General features: G+C 43.9%; 1 protein-coding gene across 1 annotated transcript; it reads right to left on the minus strand.

Moving 5' to 3' along the window:
• Positions 1–449: 449 nt before the first annotated feature.
• Positions 450–24,521, minus strand: LOC311246404 (protein NLRC3-like; the record flags this gene model as incomplete). Its single annotated transcript, XM_084336561.1, has 5 exons — positions 450–627; positions 7,890–8,063; positions 14,634–14,807; positions 22,056–23,694; positions 24,401–24,521. 5 exons carry the CDS (start codon positions 24,519–24,521, stop codon positions 450–452), a joined length of 2,286 nt encoding a protein of 761 aa, XP_084192687.1.
• Between the last annotated feature and the right edge of the window lie 265 nt (positions 24,522–24,786).

The following is a 24,786-nucleotide window of genomic DNA, read 5'->3' on the forward strand; positions in this document are numbered from 1 at the left end:
TCAACCATCTGCAATAGACCTATCTCAAACCCTGCCCAAACAAAGTTTGTCCGAGGTAAGCGACAGTTGTGATTGGAGGATCAAGAAAAGAGGGCAGGGTTTGAGATAGGTCTATTGCAGATGGTTGAGCCTACTGTAAATGGTAAATGGTAAATGGATGCATTTATATAGCGCTTTTATCCAAAATGCTTTACAATTTGTTCCTCACATTTTACCCATTCACTCACACATTCACACACCGATGGTGGAAGCAACCATGCAAGGTGCCAACCTGCTCATCAGGAGCAATTAGGGGTTAAGTGTCTTGCTCAAGGACAGGCAGTGTACACATACCTCATTTCAAATAAATGAAAATCTTACACAATGAGTCTTAAAATATCACAGTGATATAAGTAATAATAGCAGTCAAGTCTTTGTAAAAAAGAAACAGTAAATATGAAGGAGATACATTACTTAAGTTTCTCCAGTTGACAGTGTTGATCTTCTAATGCAGCAGCCAGCACGTCGACTCCAACATCTCCTGGTTCATTATAACTCAGGTCCAGTTCTCTCAGGTGAGAGGGGCTTGACTTCAGAGCTGAGGCCAGACATCTAAAGCCACTCTCTTTGAGTCCACACCCTGACAAACTACAGATAGTTGAGAATAGTTACAATCCTTACAGTACATCACTGAAATGTGCTTCATTACAAAAATATGTTTAGCAAAACGTCTGTGTTATTAGAGTATCTAGGTAGTCTACAGCTGTAGTGTATACTGTAGTAACTGTTAAAGTAACTTGTATATATTTGTGTACAGTACACAACACCATAAAGATTAATAATGGAGATTCTGAATATGATCATCATAAACTAACATTTCACATGAGCTGGGGAAGATTTCACAGCATTTGGAATGAGGACCATGTAGACTCATTGGCTAAATTGCATGCTTTTCTTCAGCAGATGGTTGAGCCTACTGTACACAGACCTGATTTAAAATGAATGGAAATCTTACACAATGAGTCTTTGAATATCACAGTAATATACTGTAATTAATAATAGCAGCTATGTCTTTGTAACCCAGGTTTCAGATTCATAACTATTTAGTTATAGGAACATAAATAGTTAATGCCATTGAATAAGAACATAAATAGTTAATGTTATTGGGTTGGGTTATATGTATATTCATGTGAGGTTAACAACGCTTTTGACCAAATCCTTTGAATTGCCTCACTGCCCCTTTAAGTTACCTCAGAACGTGAGTTAGGTGTGCAGTTTGCGCCTCGCCTCACGCAGATGAGATTAGAGATTGACGGAGAATGACCAGATACTGAATGCTGATAGAACCGAAATCAACTAGCACCACGAAATAGTTATCAAACAGTCATAAAAGATTCCCCCAGTTACAAAACCGAAGAGGTTGTTGCTGTTAAAGAACATACCACTTCCAGAGGCGGTTTTGGTGAGTTTCATCAATATTGTGCTGTTTCATTGTCGAATGTATAAAATCGCTAGCTCAATGCTAATCTGCTAACAACGTTATCCGCACGACACGAGCCACGTCGCGAACTGTATGCTAGCTAATAATGTAGCTTCATCCTGAGTCATGCTACCGAAGCTCCAAGCTCAATTTGGTTAAATGAAAACTAGAAAGAAACCATTTCAGAAGTACTTATAATTGTATTGATATGCTGTATGATAAGAACATGGTCTATATACATTTCGACTGCTTTTGAGAGTTAATATGGAATGTGAGGAATGTTTCCATGTGCTAGTGCACTTTAGCCTAAATTAGCATAAGTCAAATGGACGTTCCCACGTGCTGTGATATTGTAGCCTACTTTAGCTTAGCATAGCCAAAAGTAGCCTGATTGATTATTCATTCTAAAAGCAATGAAAAGATGATAAAGCAATGAAAGATGGTAAATAGCTTTTATTTTCTGAATGCCTGTTATGCAGGCCAGGTTTTCTACCACCCCGTTCCCACCCCCGGGAAGGGTTCCCAGGAGCCTGATCTGTTACCCCCTGTTGCCTCAACAATCTGGTAGGATTGTGAATTACCTTCCTCATTCCCAGTGAGGAAGTGGATCAGGAATTAACGAAACTAATTGAACTTGAATCACAAGAACTTCCAAGGACCTATATATCCTTTTCTATGATACGAACTGATTGAACTTGAACACAAGGACTTCCAAGGGCTTTTGACCCTGTTGCACATTTTGTAGTTTGATATTGTATTTTGTATTTGATTGATGCACATTGTATATATGGGTACTGATATTTCTCTAGTAAAAAGGGAGAGTTAAAGGGTCAATGCACCCAGTAAGATACTTGAACTACTGATATTTCAAACATTTACATTTACATTTTACATTAAACCTAGCTTTTAGCTAGTGATAACCTCAGAGACGTCTGAACCGAACCAAATGTGTTGATCCAATCAACCTAGAACCTGATACCGAACTAACCTTCTTGAGAGAAGGAGTCGAACCGAACCAAATGTGTTGATCCAATCAACCTATAACATGATATCGAACTAACCCTCCTGAAAGAAGGAGTGGTTAGAGAAAGAACGTAAAAAGGGATATTTCACACTACCTCACGTTACTCACTGTATGTATTGCAATTGTCTAGCTAGCGCTGCTGTTGAGAATAAAATACCGGTCACTGTTATAACCTTGTCTCTGGTCTACTATTCCTTTAACTGGGTATATTACTCCTCTCCTCATTCGAATCTAGAACTGGTCCGTGGCGAACAGCTGTTACTGTCAGTGACACAAGTGCTACATCTTGGTTAGCATTCAGTAAATATAAAGGACATATATTAAAAGTTTCTCCAGTTGACAGTGTGGGTCTTCTAATGCAGCAGCCAGCACTTCCACTCTACCATCTCCTAAGCCCTCATTTATCAATGCTGCATATGCACAGATATGTGCGTAAACTTGCGTATGATAATTTCTAAGCAAAGTGTAGGATTTATCCATTTGAACGTGTGCTTGAGATTGTGCGTATATCTACGCACAGCTCGGACCGTGCGTGCATGTCACCAAGTGGTAGAATTGGAAGACTGCAGACGGACGGAATAAGCTTTCATGCATTAGAGTTCCAACAAAGACGTGTTCGGTATGACTCATAATTAATTATAGTTAATTGTAAAATAGAGAAATGAGTGTAATTATTGTCAAACCCTATAAATAGCATTTAGAATAGGTCTTTCCGAATGAATGCAGCATGGATAATCTTGCGTTATCGGAAGACTTGTCACAGATATGGCAGGCTATTTGCAGACAGAGTAGAGTCTGCTACCCGGGACACAAATGTACAGATAATCTGCTGATAGTGCAGAACAGTTCTGTGGGCCTTTGTGTCCATGGTGACGCTGTTGAAGACGGGTGGCTTATTGGTGAGTGTTACCCATTCAAGCCTAATTTAATTTAATTCAATTGTAATGTTATTACTGGGGTATCTGTAATTAAAATATCACTTAAATGCAGTGAACATGTGTTTTTCAAAACGGCAGGGTTCTTAGCGTATCTAGGAGGTAATTTATATGCCAGGGCCGATTTTTTTGTCCCAGTCCATGGGCAATCTGCACATGAAGATTTTGCCTTGCGCCCAACAAAATTGTGAATCAGCCCGGGCCTGCGACTCCGCCGGCCTTGCACCGGCACAAAACTAATTATACATGGTTGAGTCTACATGGTTCTCAGTTCAAATGATTGGAAACCCTTACACTCTTACACTTTTAAAATAATCGTCATGGTTGGTTAAAATGCAATAAATATAAAAGGAGATATATTACTCAAGTTTCTCCAGTAGACAGTGTGGATCTTCTAATGCAGCAGCCAGCACTTCCACTCCACCATCTCCTGGTTGATTACGGCTCAGCTTCAGTTCTCTCAGGTGAGAGGGGTTTGACTTCAGAGCTGAGGCCAGACGTCTAAAGCCACTCTCTGTGAGTCTACACTCTGACAAACTACAGATAGTTGAGAAGAGTTATATTCCTTATATAATTGAAATGTTCATCATGGCAAATTTTCTTTTTAAACTGTAGGGTTATTACTGTAGTATCTAGATAGTCATTCTAAATTGATGCTGTTTTCTAGAGCCAGAAACATTGAATATGATGGATACACATAGCTACCGTAAGTAGTTCTAGCATTGAGAGAGCTAGTGCTCTTGTGAAAGGTCCTCTTTCAGAGGCTACTCTAACGGTTAGAGGCAGTGCTCTTGTGAAAGGTCCTCTTTCAGAGGCTACTCTAATGGTTAGAGGCAGCAGTCTTGTGAAGGTCCTCTTTCAGAGGCTACTCTAACGGTTAGAGGCAGCAGTCTTGTGAAAGGTCCTCTTTCAGAGGCTATACTCTAACGGTTAGAGGCAGCAGTCTTGTGAAGGTCCTCTTTCAGAGGCTACTCTAACGGTTAGAGGCAGCAGTCTTGTGAAAGGTCCTCTTTCAGAGGCTATACTCTAATGGTTAGAGGCAGCAGTCTTGTGAAGGTCCTCTTTCAGAGGCTACTCTAACGGTTAGAGGCAGCAGTCTTGTGAAAGGTCCTCTTTCAGAGGCTACTCTAACGGTTAGAGGCAGCAGTCTTGTGAAAGGTCCTCTTTCAGAGGCTACTCTAACGGTTAGAGGCAGCAGTCTTGTGAAGGTCCTCTTTCAGAGGCTACTCTAACGGTGCTCCCATAGTCGAGCGGACTGTACACGGACTGGACTCTGCGGAGGTCCACTGGACTCTTTGAGCTTTCATAGTCGAGCGGATCTCCGCGGACCAATTTCCTACATGTCTCGCGCCAGTTTACACCAGTTTACACCTCGCGCCAGTTTGTGTGACACCAAGTGGGCGCAGTGGACGTCCGCGCGTCAGAAAATAGGAGCTTCGCACTTGGACTCTGCGTTGGGTCTGCTTTGAGTACCCTTTGGGTCAGCTTTGAGCCCGCGGGAGTCTGCTCTGTGTACGGTCCGCTCGACTATGGGAGCACCATAACGGTTAGAGGCAGCAGTCTTGTGAAGGTCCTCTTTCAGAGGCTACTCTAACAGTTAGAGGCAGCAGTCTTGTGAAAAGTCCTCTTTTAGAGGCTACTCTAACGGTTAGAGGCAGCAGTCTTGTGAAAGGTCCTCTTTCAGAGGCTACTCTCACGGTTAGAGGCAGCAGTCTTGTGAAAAGTCCTCTTTCAGAGGCTACTCTAACGGTTAGAGGCAGCAGTCTTGTGAAAGGTCCTCTTTCAGAGGCTACTCTAACGGTTAGAGGCAGCAGTCTTGTGAAAGGTCCTCTTTCAGAGGCTACTCTAACGGTTAGAGGCAGCAGTCTTGTGAAGGTCCTCTTTCAGAGGCTACTCTAACGGTTAGAGGCAGCAGTCTTGTGAAAGGTCCTCTTTCAGAGGCTACTCTAACGGTTAGAGGCAGCAGTCTTGTGAAAGGTCCTCTTTCAGAGGCTACTCTAACGGTTAGAGGCAGTGCTCTTGTGAAAGGTCCTCTTTCAGAGGCTACTCTAACGGTTAGAGGCAGTGCTCTTGTGAAAGGTCCTCTTTCAGAGGCTACTCTAACGGTTAGAGGCAGCAGTCTTATGAAAGGTCCTCTTTCAGAGGCTACTCTAACGGTTAGAGGCAACAGGCTTGTGAAAGGTCCTCTTTCAGAGGCTACTCTAACGGTTAGAGGCAGTGCTCTTGTGAAAGGTCCTCTTTCAGAGCCTACTCTAAAGGTTAGAGATGAGCACTCTTGTGAAATGTCCCCTTTTCTTACCCTTCCCTCATCCAATCCCCGCTGAGCACACCTGCCCAGGAGCACACAGCTCCATGTGCATCCTCCCCAAGCCGCCTGCATCAGGCTGTTAGGTCATTGCTAATAAACTATCGATTTCTATGGAATTCATTGGAAACATATTTTTATTGTGTCTTTTGTCAGTGTGTGGGTTGAACTTTTGAAAGGAGATATATTACTCAAGTTTCTCCAGTTGACAGTGTTGTTCTTCTAATGAAGCAGCCAGCACTTCCACTCCACCATCTCCTGGTCTGTTACACATCAGGTCCAGTTCTCTCAGGTGAGAGGGGTTTAACTTCAGAGCTGAGGCCAGACGTCTAAAGCCACTCTCTGTGAGTCCACACAGTGACAAACTACAGATAGTTGAGAAGAGTTACAATCCTTACAGTATATTACTGAAATGTGCTTCATGGTAAAAATATGTTTAGCAAAACTGTTGTGTTATTAGAGTATCTAGGTAGTCATTTATACTGTAGTAACTGTTAAAGTAGCCTGTACATAACACCATAAACATTAATAATGGAGATTCTGAATCTGATCATCATAAACTAACATGTCACATGAACTGTGGACGATTTTACAGCATTTGGAATGAGGACCATGTAGACTCATTGGCTAAATTACACATCTTCATATAATTGTAGATGGTTGAGCCTACTGTACACTTCAAATGAAGGGAAATCTTACACAATGAGTCTTTAACCTCTTTAGCCCGAGCGGTCTGTCGGCGGACTGCAAATGACATCACGTCATAAATCCATATCTACAGACTGCATGAATTAATGTTTATTTAACCTTTATTTACCCAGGGTAGATACGCTGAGCACGGATGCTGTTTTTCAGCTACGCCCTGCTTCACATTCACAGTTCCATTCACACCTGGGAGCTGCCCAGTACAACCACAGACTGACACTGTTGGCCACTGAGCAACTCCACTGGAGCAGTGGGGGTTTAGTGCCTTGTTCAAGGGCACTTCAGCGGTTGGTGTTAAGGGTATGGGAGCGAGTTATTCATTCACTTCCGCAGCCCAGATTTTTCCTGCCGGTCCGGGGGATCGAACCGGTGACCTTCCGGTCACAAACCCGCTTCTCTAACCTTTGGGCCACCGCTGCCCCAATGTTATATTTTGTTTCAAATGTAGCCAAGAGTAAAGACCCTAACCCTGTCAAAACAGCAGTCATAGTGTATATTTTCAGCAATACGTTTGTTTACCAATAGGTTAAAGTGTTATTAGTGAAATATGAGTTCTGGAAATGTATTTGGAACAGGCGAATATAGACGCAAAAAAATCTGTGCCGCCATTTTGTTTGTAGTCATATGAGAGAAGACCCATTACTTTCGAATTGCGTTGGAATTTCGTAAAACGACACTACCCTGCTCAAGCCAGCTCCTGTCAATCAATTTACTTGTGGATAATCTTTTTTATTTATCTTATTTTTTGGGATTATCTACCACAAAACTGAACGTTATTGGCATAAATTAGAACGCAGTTAGTTTATCTACCTTTTTGTGAATTTCTAGCAAAAAACTGCATTGCAATCTGATACAAAATGGCAGAAGAATCTCATAATAAAAAAGTAACTATTTACAGTAGATTTCATTTACAGTTCTTGCTGCACGCCTGGTGATACTAAATCCAGATTGAACTCTGCCATTACATGTGTTCGGATGGCAGAATTGTATCTACAAAACCTTCTGTTTAATCATCTTCCCTTTATTAATTTACTTAGCTTTTTTGTACACTTGATCTCAGGAAGGTACTGAACGAGCTCAGTTGCAGTTTTTCATGTCTGGTCATTTTTAGCATGGTGTTATTCACAGTCAAATATGAAAGAAAAAAATGTAAAAGAAAATAGAATTGATATTCTCCTTTGGTTCATTAAAATGTACTCAAGCCTAGTAACAGACACAATATGTCTGACACTGGGAATACATTCCCTGAGATCCATAGATGTCCCTAGATACCAAGAACATGCAAATGGACCTTGTAGAAGTGGAGCAATCTTCCATTTACTTTGGTACTGTATGTATTTTTAGGCGGATTTTCTGAAAATATGGCTAGGGCTTAAGAGGTTAAATATCACAGTAATATAATTAACAATAATAATTCTAAGTCTTTGTTCAAATACAGTAAATATAAAAGAGATATATTACTCAAGTTTCTCCAGTTGACAGTGTTGATCTTCTAATGCAGCAGCCAGCACTTCCACTCCACCATCTCCTGGTTCATTATCACCCAGATCCAGTTCTCTCAGGTGTGAGGGGTTTGACTTCAGAGCTGAGGCCAGACATCTAAAGCCAGTCACTGTGAGGTTACAGTCCCACAAACTATAGGTAGTTAAGAAGAGTTACAGTCATTGAAATGTGTTTCATGGTAGAAATTAGTTTCTCAAAACGACTGGGTATAATTTACGTTATACTGTAGTCATGTATGTTCACTGTGGCTTGTATAATTGTATGTTATATTATCGTATAGCTTACGCTCTGCTCTCTAGTGGAACTATCCCTTTATCCAATCTAACAATGAATAATTTGTCTCCACATGTACACACCCATCCGCCTGGCCACACCCACATCCGCTCCTCTACATAAGCGGGGTCGTGGCCACACTAACAGCTCCTTCCCTATTTTCACCACCGTAAAGGGTCTGTATACACCACTTTAAGTTTAGTGCCGAAATAGTTGTTGGAAAGGAGCTACGTTGACATTGTATCTTTGAGATAATGTCTTCACCGTCGGAGGGTCTAGACCAGGGGTGCCCAACCTTTTTTGAACCAAGATCTACTTTTTAATTTGCCACCTAGCCGAGAGCTACCAGCCCAAATTTGTCCTACTCTCGGCTAAGATAAGATAAGATATTCCTTTATTGATCCCCTTGGGGAAATTCAGGCATAATAGCAGCATGGGGGAAGGGGGTACAGGTAGTAAAAACAACACAAGCAGTGTAAACAAATAGGTCAATATAATTGACTATCTAACTAACTGAAAAATATATTCACAGTGTCATAAGGTGCATAAGGCTATATTAGTAGTAATAGTATTACCCATTCAATATGTACATGACAGAAAATATTATATGGCATATAGTGAGAACTCTGGCACTGGGAAGAGGTAGCTAGTTTTTCAAAGTCTGGGTTGTAGGAGCAGGTTGCAAGCCTCAGGCAGTCCACAAGATGGTCATCTGTCAATGTGGTTCTGTACTTGGACTTGATGATCTCTTCATGTGAGAGAAAGCAGACTCACACAGGTAGGTTGATCCAAAAAATGCTGTTAAGTTCATGGCACATCTCCTGAGGTTGGGGTACTTCTCAGGCCGCAGAAGTAGCTCCCAGAACTCTGCCTTCATCCCTTGTGTTGCCCTGGCTTTAATCTCAATGTCAGTTTGAAGTGTGAGGATCTCGTTCTCCACAGCATGGCTGTCCAGATTAAACAGTGTGGCCACTTTGGATGTGATGTCATCCACATCTACAGTTCCAAATGCAAAACACATGTAGCTTGCAACAGGTTCAAGTATTGAAAAGTCTGTGAAGCGCTTATCAAACTCTGACAAGATGCTTTGAACTTGCTCCTCATAATGTGTGCAATCAAACTGTGTGGTGTCCTCACCCTGTCGTTGAAGTTCTGCTTGCATGTGAGGAAAGTTGCGCGCAGTGTTTCTTGTGCATCGTTGTATAATGCCGCTCCAAATTACCCTTTTTCGGCACAGCCACGGTTTGTTTGCAAATCAGACAGACTGATTTTGCGTTGAAATAAACAAAAAAGTTAGCCTCTTCCCACTCTTCATGGAAATTATATGTTTTTGGTCTTTTGGCTGCTCCGGTTCTGCTTGCGGCGCTGACGCTGGTGCTATCCGGCAGCTCGTCGGAGGCGGCGTTGGAGCTGCTCCTGGCGGTCCGGAATGTACGGAATGTAGACGGTATCGATTGGCTCAGGCTGCCGACTGCCTGTTATACACAGGACTGCTCGAACGTGTGTTGTCCTCCCCTCCAAATCAAATAAAATTAAATGATTTTCCAAAATAATCTCGCGGTCTACTTGAAACCAGCGCGCGATCTACCGGTCGATCGCAATCGACTGGTTGGGCACGACCAGGGGCGGAGCTAGGGGGTGGCTACCTGGGCTCAAGCCCCGGATGTATTCTGAAAAGCCCAGAATCTATTAAAAAAAAAAAAAAAAAAATTACAATTCATCATTGTTACATGAAAATATGTTTGCACCAGATTTAGCAGAAGCTAATTTCCATCTGTGGTCTATCCAGCTGCTAACTGTATTTGAGTGAGTTAAGTATTGGTGTTATGGTAGACTCAGACCTAAGCTTTAAATCACAATCAACAAGTTGACAAAAACTTAATTCTTCCACCTTAGAAACATAGCTAAAGTACGGCCATTTATAAATCAAAAGGACGCTGAAAACCAGATCCATGCCTTTATCTCAAGCCAACTCGACTACTGTAATGCACCCCTTACCGGCCTCCCGAAAAAATACGATGATAACTATTTTATTGCAATGCACTATTGCATTATTTTATTCAATTTTACTAACTATTTTATTGTACTGCACTATTTTACTTTGTATCAGTGAATCATAGACGCCTGGCCATAAGAGCATTCGGAGCATCTCTGCTCTCCCACTATTGAACTTGGGGGAGCAAAGGTATGATCTTGCTCCACCACTTTTTGATTATATGAAAAATATGATATATCCCCCCCCAATATATAAATCTAACCATAACTACGTTATGGTTAACTGAGTTTTATAGTGAAAAGAGCAGCTTTATTGGTCAAGATTGAAGGCTCTATATTGCAGGAAATTGCACGTACAGGTTCATTAAATTCAAAAAAAATCTGTCGTGGAGGGGGTCGTGCCTGACCCGGTCCAAACCACTGTCCAAACCACTGTGGGGTCAGCGTGTCACAGGGTGGGGAAATCAAATCAAATCAAATCAAATTTATTTGTAAGGCCCGACAACACACGTTAATGTCCCCATGGGCCGGACACGTCTTCTTTAAACAAGTCAAGAAGAAACATAACAATAAGTCAAGAACCAAACAAGAACACCATAAGGTCCAACAAATTTAAGATAAATGCAAATAAATGAATGAATGCAAACACTCCCAGACATACCCCACGCGAAGGTAAGGAAAAACTCACTAAAACCTAACAATAGGGAAAAAAGCACCACAGGCAGTGTGGAGGAGAGAAACCTTAGAAGGGCCATTCAAGGGGGGATCTCCCTTCTTAGATGTCGGTGATAGTATATAGTGTTGCAGACTGACAGTGGTAAGCATGCACTCATGTGTGTAGTGAAACACAGATGAGTGCATACAATAGCAACTGAATATTTTGAAAAATTAAAGATAGAGCTGATAGCGATAGCAACTGAACATTTTGAAAGATTAAACATAGAGCTGATAGCGAATCTATTTGAGGCACAGGGGCGGCGCAAAGAGGGTTGCGTCCTCCCCGTCTTAATCACGGGACGTTCAACACTCCGGTCATTGCTCCGAGACAGCCGGAGACAGGGGGGGGTTCCCTGGTCCCACGCCATATTTGGACAGGTGGGTCACGGAATTTCCCCGGCCATAGAATACGTCACTGGGCGCGTTTTTATTGGTCATGAGACTTCCGTGAGTTTTTTCAGGCTCCATATTGTGGACCACTGTCATTGTCAAGATTGGGTGATGCGGTGTGTTGGAAACGGTTTGTTTTCTGCTCTGCTCTCTATTTGCATGTGTTGAGCTTTTGGTCACGTGGCTCAATGTTTACATATATCTTTTCAATTATTACTCACGTGGGAGGTCTCTCTGGGGGTTCCCTGTCTCCCCTCTTTTATACAGAGCGGTGTTGACAGGGTTTTTTCCCTCAGACGCGTCATATGGGACCCATATCTGTGTCTTTTTGGCCAGCTTCCTGCCGCTAGTCCCAGGCGGCGTGGAGGGAACGTTATCTGGTTTCTTGTTAAGATTACCATTGATGTGTTTTGGGTCTCGACGTGTACATGGCGCTGGCCCTGGGTGCTTTCAGTGTGGAACCACGCATGGGCTGGCGCGCCTTGGTTGCTCATTTATAAAAACTGAGTTTTTTATACGAGCGACTGGGATGGAGATTTTATCTCTTCCGAGCGCCAGTGTACTAGGTTAGTCTCGACGACTCACGCTCATCTCTGGGGGGAGATGACGTAGTAGATCAAAGCATTGGCGGAGGGGTCTCACGCCCATGGGGTGTTCTGACCGTCTTGGTAGCGCCCTCTGTGATGTTTTGGATCGACACGCGTACCTACCCCACTCTTAGGACTGGGGATGGCGGCGTGACTAGGACACGGGACTGGTTCTGGTCGCGCCGGACCAGGTCAGTTAACCCGTTGTCCGCCGGGGCGCCGATCTGCTGTTCTGGTACCCTGAAGGACTTTGTGCTTTTCCGGGGGGGAAATGCCGGGTCGGCCCGGGCGTCGTGGGGATTGATGTTATGGATGTGTGTGTCATAGGTATGTCACCACGGGTAGCCCTTAACAGTGACGTGCTTGGTCCATACTGTGTTGTACCTTGCGCTGTGTTAGGGGGCTTGGTCCCTCTCCATTTGTTTCACCCCTCCCTCACTGCTAGGACGGGGCTGGGAGGGGGCTGTCGGGAGGTTGTTGTCAAACTCCTCTAGGCATCCCTGTGTAGGTCCCGGTCCGCCGGGCCCAGGTCCGAACTCGTTCTCGTCGACCTGTTGGCCTGGGTTAACCCTTTGAAAACTGAAACACTTGTGCTGCTTGTATAGCCTGTGTATACACGCAGTTATGTTTCTGAGTTTTCTTTGTGGGTTAAGGGAACAACCGCCTCCTGTTAAACTAAACATAGGGGTGTGGTTGGTTCTCCGGTGTGTTGGTAGCAGAGTCGACTCTCGGGGGAGGCCGGGCTTGACCCCGTCTGCCCGAGAGTATGCCCCTGCATCTTTCATGACGTCTGCCAATTGTGTCAGCCTCTTCTTTGAACCTCGACCCCGCTAGATTGGGGGGTCGGGTTTGTGGAGGTTATGACATGGTGCACAGCATACCGAACACCCCTTCCGCCGGGATACTGTTCTTGCAGTAGACCCTTTAGGCGCCTGTCTAGTCCCCAGTGCTCCAGGCACAGGTCGAGTTCTGCTCTTGGGGCCTGTTGCCTGGATTGAGGGATCAACCTCCTTGGGGGTTGTCTCCCCGGCACGCCGACTGGCCCTGCAGTGTTGTGGGGGGGTAGCCTCTTGAGGAGAGTGCTTCAGAGCGGCGTGCCAAGGGGGGAAGGGCGTGCTCTTGATTTGGGCCCTGTCCGATACGCTGGCGATGTGGGGGGTGGTGTCACCAGTGACCGTCTGGTGGGGTCTCGATGCCGCGGCTTTGTTGGCCTCACCAGGCCCTTTCTTCGGGGGGTCCTAGTCCTCAGGTTGTCCTAGGGCTGGGACCTCCTCCTCGCTCCGCTGCTGCAGCCTTGCCACAGGGTTGGGTTCTTGACCTTCGACCTGTGATGTTGGGGGCTGTGAAATTTTTTTTTTGCTTCCCGTCCGTTCCCTGATGGCATGTGGGATGCGCGCCCAAGTGGTCGCGGGTCCTTCTGAACGAAGGTAAGTCCCACGGTCTGCTCACCCTGTGCGTTTGAGGTGCTAAACCCTCTTTGCACAGTCGGATCCGATATCCCTCCCGTCCTCCACTAGGGAGGACCGGGGGGCTCGGGTCCTCCCCGGTTCTGATGGTTGTAGGGGGCCTCAGCGGGTACATCTGTCGAGCTTTTCGCTCTGCTCAGCTCCTGTGTTCCAATAGAGCAGAGCGTAAAGCTATACGATCTATAACGTAAGGTTATCCTATAACCCTAGTTATATGAGTATAGCGAGCGCTCTGCTCTGACTCACTGAGGACCCCGTGGTCTTTGCCTTCGGTGGTGAAAGACTTGGGAAGGAGCTGATTGTGTGGCCACGACGCCGCTTATATAGGAGCGGATGTGGGTGTGGCCAGGTGGAGGTAAATAGGTGTGTGCATGTGGAGAAAGTTCTTCATTATTAGAATGGATAAAGGGATAGTTCCAATAGAGCAGAGCGCTCGCTATACTCATAACTAGGGTTATAGGATAACGACTTCGACTTCAGCGACTTCGGGACGGGTCATTGAGAAGCGCTATATAAATAAAATTAATTATTATTATTTATTATAACCTTACGTTATACTGTAGTAAATTAAATTATGTTCACTGTGTCTTGTATAATTGTATGTCATGAAGATTAAACTGGACTGGATGTGTGTAAGATACTGTAAGATAAAGTGCTACCTGAGTCCAGGTTGATAGCAGCTCCAAAAGAGAACTGAGTAACACAGACGAATAACCATACGTTTTATGTTCCCAGAGGAACAATGTTTTCAAACGTTGTCTAAAAATGGTAAATGAAAGTGTCATTCATCATTAAATAGTTAAAGACAGTAGAGGTTGAGTACTTTATTATCTATAAATGGTGAGTTAGAGTGTTGTGTTCATTCATAGTTAAAGACAGTAGAGGTTGAGTACTTTATTATCTATAAATGGTAAGTTAGAGTGTTGTGAGCATTCATAGTTAAAGACGGTAGAGGTTGAGTACTAATGGTAAGTTAGAGTGTTGTGATCATTCATAGTTAAAGACAGTAGAGGTTGAGTAGTTTCTTGTTATAGATCACATTCACACTCCAAGTGATTTAGACTTCACAACTGGAAATACATGAGCTTTCCAAACATTTTTAAAACAGACTTATATCGTTCTTCAGTGTAAGAGTTCAAACCGTTCAATTGACCCTTTCAACAAATTATATGACTGAAAGCCTTTCATAATGGTGCAAGTACAATAGCTGTTTAAAGTCACGTTATATTTTAGTATGTCTGTCATGGAGTAAAATAGCATTTTGATAATCCTACCTCAACGTCTCCAGTTGGCAGTTTGTGTCCTGCAGGCCCTCACACAGCAGCTGAAACCCTGCGTCCGTTAAGATGTTCCGAGACATGTCCAGCTTTCTCAGACTTGAAGACTTTGAGCTGAGGATCGGGGCCAGTGCTTTGCAGGATCGCCATCCGAGAGCACATTCGTCTAACCTGAATTAGACAAATACCCACCCACACCACACACCACACAAACACATACACCCACACCCACACACCTTAAATATACTGAGTACTGTGACCAATGTATATATTTTTCATACAGAATTGTTTTTCAGTTTTAAAAGGTGCTATAGATCAGGGGTTCTCAACCTTTCTGCTGCCAAGGCACCCCTGTGTTCAATAAAATATTCCAGGGCACCCCTACATATGATAAAAAAAATTCCAGTCCTGTCTTTTTTGCTACAATGATGACAAAAGTGCTTGCTTTCAAAATAATGTTTATTTAAGAGACCGGGAAACACATTTGTGTGTATATGCAGGCTATATAATGCATTATTAACAGGTGTTTCAGGTCTAAATGGCTTAGTACTGTTGACATTACACTGCTTGTAGTAGTAAATCAAATAGCATATTTCTTTAAATAAAATGACAGAAAATGTTCACTAAAGTGCTATCTGTTGCAGCTGCACACTTTTCCATAAAAATAGCATATTTGGATAAGTGTGACCATTTCTCAAAAACTGAAAATCATGTTTTTTTTTAAATACAGAAAAGGATCACTAAAGTGCTATCTGTTGCAGCTGCACTGTTCTCCATAAAAATAGCATATTTGGATAAGTTTGACCATTTCTCAAAAACAGAAAATCATGTATTTTTTTTAAATACAGAAAAGGATCACCAAGTTACCATTTCTCAAAAAATATAAATAAATACAGAAAATAAGCACTCGTTCACTCAGTGGACATTTCTAGCTCAATGCGAGGTCTGCTGCTGCTGGCTAATAATACGGTCAATACGTGGGGAGATCTTTGACAAGGCAACACACATGTCATCCTCAAGGCTCAACTTGGCCCTATATTTTGTTTTCAGAGCTGTCATGGATGAAAAGCCAGCTTCACACATATGTGGTGCTGAATGGTATCAACACCTTAACTGCTGCATCATGAGATACTTTGTACTCAGCACCACACTCTCAAACTAGCTCTCCAGGTGGTATCAGATGAGATTTCAATGAGTTCTTCCAAGAGTTTGGATGGAGATGTGTCAGGAAGCTTTGTCTCAAGTTCAAGTTCAAGTTCTCAAGTTCTTTAATAGTTGTCATACAGAAGTACAGAATACTTTCATACAAAATGCTTCTTACTGTTACGCTCCAGAGACTGTGCTAGACAAGATAGTATCAAATAACATAATAACATAATATAGCATGAATTTAGAAGAAGAAAATGAGGTCACAGTTGTTCGGTATAGACATATGTACAATGTTCTGAGTTACCATATAATATACAATACACAACTATGCAGTGTACTAATGTACAGTACTATCTAGTGCAAAGCAGAAATGGGATGAGGTACAATTTTAGGTACAATTTACAGTAAGGTGTACGAGTTGTAGTGCAATCCTTCATCCATAAATATAAAGTGTGGGGAGTGGGTGCTACAGTGTGTTTGTTTAAAGTGGGTGTGTGCTATAAAGTGTGTGTAGTGGGTGCTACAGTGTGTTTGTTTAAAGTGAGTGTGTGCGTGTGGATGTGTGTGCTATGTGTGTTTGGTGGTTGTTGTTGTGTAGTGTTCATTCATTGTTCGTTTAGCAGCCTGATGGCCTGGGGATAGAAGCTACTTCTGAGTCTTTCTGTGCTCGCCTTGAGACTCCTGTATCGCTTGCCTGACGGCAGCAGTTCAAAGAGGCAGTTGTTCGGGTGGCTCGAGTCCTTAATAATTCTCTTAGCCTTCCCCTTGCAACGCTTGTAGTAAATGTTCTGGAGGGTGGGGAGCCCCCCTCCAATTGTGCGTTCGGCTGAACGTGTCACTCTTTGTAGTCTGCTTTGGTCTTTTGCAGTGCTATTCCCAAACCAGGAGGTGATGTTGCCGGTCAAGATGCTCTCTATTGTACATGAGTAGAAGTTCTTAAGGATCTTCTGGCTGACTTGGAACTTCCTTAGGCGCCTGAGGAAGTAGAGGCGTTGTCGTGCCTTCTTCACCACACTGTTAATGTGTATGGTCCATTTCAAGTCCTCGGATATGTGGGCTCCGAGGTACTTGAAGCTGTTGACTCTCTCAACCGGTGCCCCGTCGATGCTGAGGGGGCTGTAGTCCTTGACCCCCGACCTCCTGAAGTCCACAATCATCTCCTTTGTTTTGCTGACGTTCAGGGAGAGGCTGTTTTCCTGGCACCATCCCGCCAGGACCTTGACCTCTTCCAGGTAGGCCCTCTCGTCGTTGGCAGAGATCAGGCCCACCACCACTGTGTCGTCAGCAAATTTGACGATTGTATTGCTACTCCGCTGAGCCACACAGTCGTGTGTGTACAGGGAGTAGAGGAGGGGACTCAGAACACAGCCCTGGGGGGCCCCTATGTTGAGGGTGATGGATGAGGAGGTGCAGTTGCCTGCTCTCACCACCTGGGGTCTGCCAGTCAGGAAGTCCAAGACCCACTGGCAGAGGTCATAGCCCAAGCCCAGGTCCCTGAGCTTGGCTATGAGTATGGAGGGGACTATGGTATTGAATGCCGAGCTGTAGTCGATGAATAGCATTCTCACATAGTTCCCCTGCCTCTTGTCCAGGTGTGATGCTGCTGTGTGCAGCACATGGGATATGGCGTCCTCCGTGGACCTGTTGGGGCGGTATGCAAATTGCAGGGGGTCCATGTTGATGGGGAGGGAGGAGCAGATGTAGCCCTTTACTAGCTTCTCAAAGCACTTCATGGCTATGGAGGTGAGAGCTACAGGGCGGTAGTCGTTGAGGCAAGCAGGCTTGGATTTTTTGGGTACAGGGATAATAGTGGACTTCTTCAGGCAGGTGGGGATGACAGCCTGTTCTAAGGACAGGTTAAATATGTCAGTGAATACTGGGGCCAGTTGGTCGGCACAGACTTTTAGGACGCGGCCGGGGATGCCGTCCGGACCTGCTGCCTTCCTGATATTCACTTTTTTAAAGGTCCGCCTCACCTCATGCTCTGTTACCCTGAACACTGCGCCTCCATCAGCAGCCGACCCCCCCCCCCCCCCATTGCCGAGGCTTGTGAGCTGGTGTTGTTATTACCAGCATCAAACCTCGCATAGAAGGTATTGAGGTCGTTTGCTAAGGAGATGTCACTGTTCAGTTTGAGGGAGGCGCCTTTGTAGTCTGTCATCGTTTTGAGCCCCTGCCACATAGCTCTAGAGTCAGCTTGTTCAAACTGGAGTTCAATTTTATCCCTGTAGCGCCGTTTGGCCTCTGACACTGTCCTCCTTACGTTGTGTTGCGCCACCTTGTGGTCGTTCATGTTGCCTGCCACTAGGCCGTCATTGTATGCTTTGGTGCGCTCTCTCAGAGCTTCACGGACGGATTTGTCTACCCAGGGTTTTTGATTTGGGTAAACTTTCATTTTGGTAGTGGGGATTGTTTCTTTCACCCTAGTACAGACATAGTCCAGCACTGTCTCCGTGTAGGCATTAATGTTATCTGTGTCGCGGAATACAATCCAGTCTGTGTTGTGAAACACTGACACTAGTGTATCCTCTGACGTCACATCCCATTTCTGCACCTCTCGCGAGACTACGGGAGTACTTTTAATTCTTTGTCTGTACTTTGGTGTAAGGAAAATGGATGCGTGATCTGACTTGCCAAAGCCACTATCAGAATGAGCCTTGTAGCCACCTTTAAATTGCGTGTAACAGTGATCTAGGATGTTACCGCCTCTGGTGTTGCAAGTCACATGCTGGTAGAAATCAGGCAATACCTTTCTCAGATTGGCGCTATTGAAATCTCCCAGTACTAAAATGGCGGCGTTAACGTTCGTCGCTTGTATATTGTTTACCTCGTCGTGTAGTCTGGAGAGCGCGGCGTTGTTGTTGGCTTGCGGTGGAATATACACTCCGACCAGGATGATCGCCGTTAACTCCCTCGGGAGGAAGAAAGGACGACACTTGATGGTTATATATTCCAGTTCTGGGGAGCAGTGATTGGATAATTCCTTCACATTCGTTGGATCACTCCAATTTTTGTTAAACATGAAGGCAATACCTCCACCACGTTGTTTACCGGACTCTGATTGTGTCCGATCCTTCCTATGGATAAAGAAGTGATCCGCTGGTTGAATCGCGTGATCTGGAACCTCCGGTGTTAGCCATGTTTCGGTGAAGCAAAGGACATTGCAGTCCCTAACGTCTCTTTGATATTGAATCCTTGCTCGGATGTCATCCAGTTTATTGTCTATTGATTGTACATTGGCTAGCAATATACTGGGAAGTGGTGTACGGTGTCGTCTGGACCTCAGCCTGTTTCGGATCCCAGCCCTTTTTCCTCGTCTTCGCGGCGGCTTCTGGTGGTCTTGTCCATGGCCGGCATAACAAAGGATCTCGGCGGGCCATTTCTGCTGTTCAGCGATCCGATCCAGAGAGCAATCCAAACGGTAAGTTTTTCTTAATCCAATGTCAATGATTGACTGACGGTCATACACATATAATGCACCAACAGTTGGTGCAAATAAAACTCCTAATACTATAAAAATTAACAAAATAAAGCACAGTCTCGTCGGAGCGATCAGAGAGGCAGCCATCAGAGCAGCGCCAGGATCACTCTCAATGTTGTCTGTAAAGTATTTTTTTATCCAGAGTAACTTGGTGATCCTTTTCTGTGTTTTATTAAATAATGATTTTCAGATTTTGAGAAATGGTCAAACTTATCCAAATATGGTATTTTCATGGAAAACAGTGCAGCTGCAACAGATAGCACTTTAGTGATAATTTTCTGTAATAAAAAAAAAAAAAAAAAAAAATAGTAATCTTAAGGCACCCCTGTTGAGAACCGCTGTTATAGATAACATTTGTATTTATTATTATTATTATTATTATTAATGTATTTATTATCTTAACTCTTTGGACGCCAGACCCAAGGATAGTCGGGTTATCTCCACGACCGTTCAGCGCCAGACCCGAGTATAGTCGGGTTTTCATCGTTATTTTTTTTCGATGTTTCCATTCATTACAGGCACACGGACTCGGGGTTAACATGGGGAATCATCCTGAGAATGCCAAAGTGCAATACCGGCCGCATCCACCCAGGTGGCAGTATAGAGCACCCTTTGAAACCTTATATCTTGGCCTGTGCAACGATCAAATGTCTCCGGGTGCACTTTTCTTTGTCAGGCGAGGCGAGCGGGTATCCCGATCGCATTGAGAAGTGTCAAATGCCTTCAATGCATCTGTTGTGGTGGATTATGTTGGCGACACGATGGACACCAGTAATTGGACTCACGATCAGACAATTGGAATATTCTTTTTGGGGTACCTCCTAGTGAAGGTAAGGACTCAATTATATCAATCCTGCTTTGATCCAACGATGATTTGACCTTGATCTCAACGTGTGTGTGTAACGTTACTCCACAACATATGCCGTTGGTGACTATCAAAGCATCAAAAAACGACCCCCCCCCCCCCTTTCATGGATTCATGATGAAACATAATACCTATTATATACATTTGATTTGGAAATAGTATCGTGTCCAGGCGAGAAACGGCAACGCTTTTAGTGAAATTCCCGTTTTGCTGCATATCGTCGTTTTCTGGGATTAGACAGGATCACTCTAAAACTATACTTATATTCCCCACGGTATAACACGCGAACGTATTGATGGAAGATTTCATTCTTTTTCACATATTGAACGATAGATAGTTGATGTCAAATGGGCCATAGTATTGTATCCATAGCTATAATATAGAATATATATATAGCCCTGCAAACACTGCCACTTATTCCTATCTTTTAGAGCGTTGGCGTGGTAGGAACTAAGATGCTCTAGGCCTCCAGCGCGGAATGAGTTAAGAAAGGCTTTTAGAAAGGTGCAGAATGAAATTGCTTTCCCCAAAATAATTGGTATTGGTTAATGAATTTATAATTGCAAAGATTTTAGTGGGTCCAAAATTAATGTTGTTGTTTAGATGTTGAAGGCATGTACCCCTCCCTACTTCCCATTTCCTCACATGGAATGCACCTGATTAGATAACATGCTGGTGCTCTAGTCCGACATCTAGTGGTCGAATGTTATCTATTGCACCTTTAAAGGTATCAAATGGAGCTTTTTCGACCACTAGTTAATGGAATTGGTGCTTTAAAGTTTAGAGCACAGTAGAAGAAAAGGGGGTCCGTCAGCTTGTAAAGACAGGAGCTTGACCACATTTACTTTGCATTTGTGGCTAAATAGCCGGAGTTGGAATGAGGAACAGCATGGATTGTGCAGAGAAAGGACTCTACCAATCAACATTACCATTGGTAAGTAAGAAATAGGACCAGGGTTCCAAAAATCTGAACTATCCCTTTAACACCTTCATGGCCAATTGCTCCAATTATTGTGAAACTAATACATCTCCTATTTCTTTTAATAATTGTATATGCTGTAGTTTCCATGAATAGAATACAATAAAACTGAAACAAAGTTGCCAGTACATAAAGTATGTCTAGGACAGGGGTCACCAACCTTTTTGAAACTGAGAGCTACTTCAAGGATACTGAGCAGTACGAAGGGCTACTTGTTTGAGGCAAACTTACTGAGTAACATAGTTGCACAGATCACCTTACCGTCAGGCCTACATAGATCCTTTAAAAATGAATAATAAATTAAGATACCATTTTATAAAATAAATAAAGTTTACCAGGGAATTATTGTTTTTTGGACAAATATATTTAGGCGTTTTGAACTATTGAGAAATTATAGGAATTTACCATTGGTTCTCCCAGCCCACGTGACCATTTCTAACATTTCGATTAGCTATTTCAAGATTCTATGCCTTACTTCTATGCACTGCCACTCAGCCTGTGGGCGATGGAGAGATCCACTCTCAATTTTGGCGGAGAGATTTCGGTTACAATTTAAAGCAAGTCTTTATCACAAACGGTCCCAAAGATATTTAATGTTAAAAAATAAAGGCAATTTTTCTTTATGTAGCTTCATAGTGACTAGTACTATTTTTAGAACATGCCTTGTGGGCGACTCACGTGGTCCCTGCGGGCGACTCACGTGGTCCCTGCGGGCGCAGGTGGTCTAGGTCATACATCTAGAAATACCTGTATATTCTATGGTGTAATTTCATATGGAAGGAAGTGCATTTAAATTCACAATACCTGCTGATTTTAGAAACCTTGACCAATGGGAGCAACCTCAGAAGGGCCTCTTCTTCCTTTCCCGAACCGGAGAAATCATGCAGATTGAACTGTTCAAGATCCTGTTCCCCTGATGTCAGCATTATAAAGACCAAGGCTGACAGCTGTTCAGGCAAGAGGTGTCTCTTTGAGATGCTTTTGATCTCCTCTATCAGAGAACAGTCTTTCAGTTCATTGAGGCAGTGGAACAAATTGATGCATCCGTCTGCGGAGGGATTCCTCTTGATGTGGTCTCTGATATAGCTCTTTATCTTTTCATCACTGTGAACGTGGCCGCCTGCCTTCATCAGTAGGCCTTCTTCGTGTAAGTGATTCTGATTGGACTCCTGCGACAGGCCGAGGAGAAAGCGGAGAAAGAGGTCCAGGTTGCCATTCTTACTCTCTAAAGCTGCCTTGACAGCACTCTTGAGGAAAGCGGATTTGTTGAAAATAGCTGAACATTTTGCCTTAAAGTCTTTTCCCATCACATTTGCTCCCTCGTTGTGGAAAGAGAGATGGACATACAAGGCTGCGAGGAACTCCTGAATGCTAGTGTGCACAAAACAATAGACGTTGTCTTTATGCAGTCCAGGGTCTTGCCTGAAAATCTGGGTGCAGACTTCAGAGGCATCGCTGACATCGATACCACACCTCTTCAGGTCTTTTTCATAGAAGATGAACTGACCTTTAGTCAGCTGCTCATACGCTAGTCTTCCCAGTGACATTATGTATCCCCTATTCAGTTTGGGTTTTGTATTTAGCTTGGTGTGACTCTTGTTCACAGAGTGCTCTGGTGTCTGTTGCTTCCTTTTCATCTGGAAAGCTAGATAGTATAAATACATTTCAGTCAGCGTCTTGGGGATCTCCTCGCACTGTGAAATGCGAAAGAGTTTCTCCAGGACGAAGGCGGCCATCAAACAGAAGACCGGAATGTAGCACATGGTGTGGAGGCTCCTCACCGACTTGATGTGATCGATGATTCTGTTGGCCAGACATTCATCACCGATGTTCTTCCTGAAGTACTCGTCCTTCTGCGGGTCGCTGAACCCTCTCACCTCTGTCAGCAGGTCGACGTACTCACGGATCTGATGGGCCGCAGCTGGCCGGGAGGTGATCCAGACAGAGGCGGAGGGGAGCAGCTCTCCCTTGATGAGGTTCGTCAGCAGCACGTCCACCGAGGTAGGAGCCGTGCTGTCCCTCCAGATCATGTTGTCTGAGAAGTTGAGAGGGAATTGGCACTCGTCCAGTCCATCCAAGATGAACAGGACTTTGAACTCGCTGTAATCAGATATCCCAGCGCCTTCCATCTCCACAAAGAAATGATGGATAAGTTCAGTCAAATTGAACTCCCGTTTGGGGTCAAGGAGATTGAGCTCCCTGAAGCTAAACAGGAAGACAAATTCAAAGTGCTGGTTGGCTTTATCCTCGGCCCAGTCCAGAGTGAACTTGAGTACAACCATGGTTTTGCCAATGCCGGCGACTCCAGTGCTCAGCACGAGTCTGGGTGGTTCCTCTTCCCCAGGTAACGGCTCATAGAGGTCCTTGAAGGACACGGAGGCACCTTCAACAGGAGTCATCTTCCACGCCAGTTCAATTTCCTTCATTTCGTGCTCATTGGGAAAGTCTTGGTTCTTTGCGATGTGGAGCCCTGAGAATGTTTGGTTCAGTTTGGACTTTCCTTTCTTAGCTCCTCCTTCGTATAAACTGTGACACTTCCTGGACAAATACCACTTAAGTTTACCTCGGCATGACCCTCTTCGATCTGAGGAGTTAAAAGAACAAAATGTAATTTGCTCAATGTTTTAATGAATTGTCTTGAGTTCTTTCAATGCACTGTCAAGATGATCTTTGATGACACTGAAAGAGTAATAGGATGGAATACCAATAACTCACCAGTAGTAGAATCAGTGTGAGGCTTCACTTCACCTATATAATAACAGGAAATAAGAGGGTAACATGTTTATTTTACCACAAATTCACGGTAGAATTTGGCTCACAGTAATTTTAACCTCTTTAGCTCATTACTTGATTCTAAATTCTAAATGAAGTTCGGGGACAACAGGCTTTGTGTAAATGGTTCTCGCTCTCATTAAAAACAAAAGTTGTCTTTGTAAAACACCAAAATGGTAAATGCTGCATTTATATAGCACTTTTATCCAAAGCGCTTTACAATTTGTTCCTCACATTTTACGTATTGATTTACACACAGACGGCAGAGGCAACCATGTAAGGTGCCAACCTGCTCATCGGGAGCAGTTAGGGGTTAAGTGTCTTGCTCAAGGACACTTCGACACACTGCCCGAGAGGAGCGGGAATCGAACCAGGAACCTTCCGATTACCAGACGACCACTCTACCTCCTGACCCACTGTCGCCCCTATGGCAATACTTATTTTCCGTTGTAGTGGTTGTATAATTAATTAAAGCTGCGGTAGGCAATTTCAGAGAAATTGAAGGGGTTTCGGACTACCTGACTGAGAGTTCACACTGGCATCCACTGGGCCTCCAAACTGGCAGTTAACAAAGGTGTGGCCAATGACTTGGCTCCCGTCCTGAGCCGTGATATTGGGACGCTCCTCAGGGGGGTCCATGGTTAAATCCTTTAGTTGACCGGCAGCTTATGTTGGCTCGTCCTGAGTGAGGGGGAAGGGGAGGGAGAGATCTTTAGTATAATACTGCAGTTAATCTTCTACAACCTAACCATTGAACCATTGTGGTAAGTACCAGTAACAAGAACATTACAACCTAACCATTGAACCATGGTGGTAAGAACCAGTAACAAGAACATTACAATCTAACCATTGTCCCATGGTGGTAAGAACCAGTAACAAGAACATTACAAACTAACTGTAGTGG

This window comes from Notolepis coatsorum, assembly GCF_963971535.1.
Source record: "Notolepis coatsorum genome assembly, chromosome: 19".
NCBI lineage: Eukaryota > Metazoa > Chordata > Actinopteri > Aulopiformes > Paralepididae > Notolepis > Notolepis coatsorum.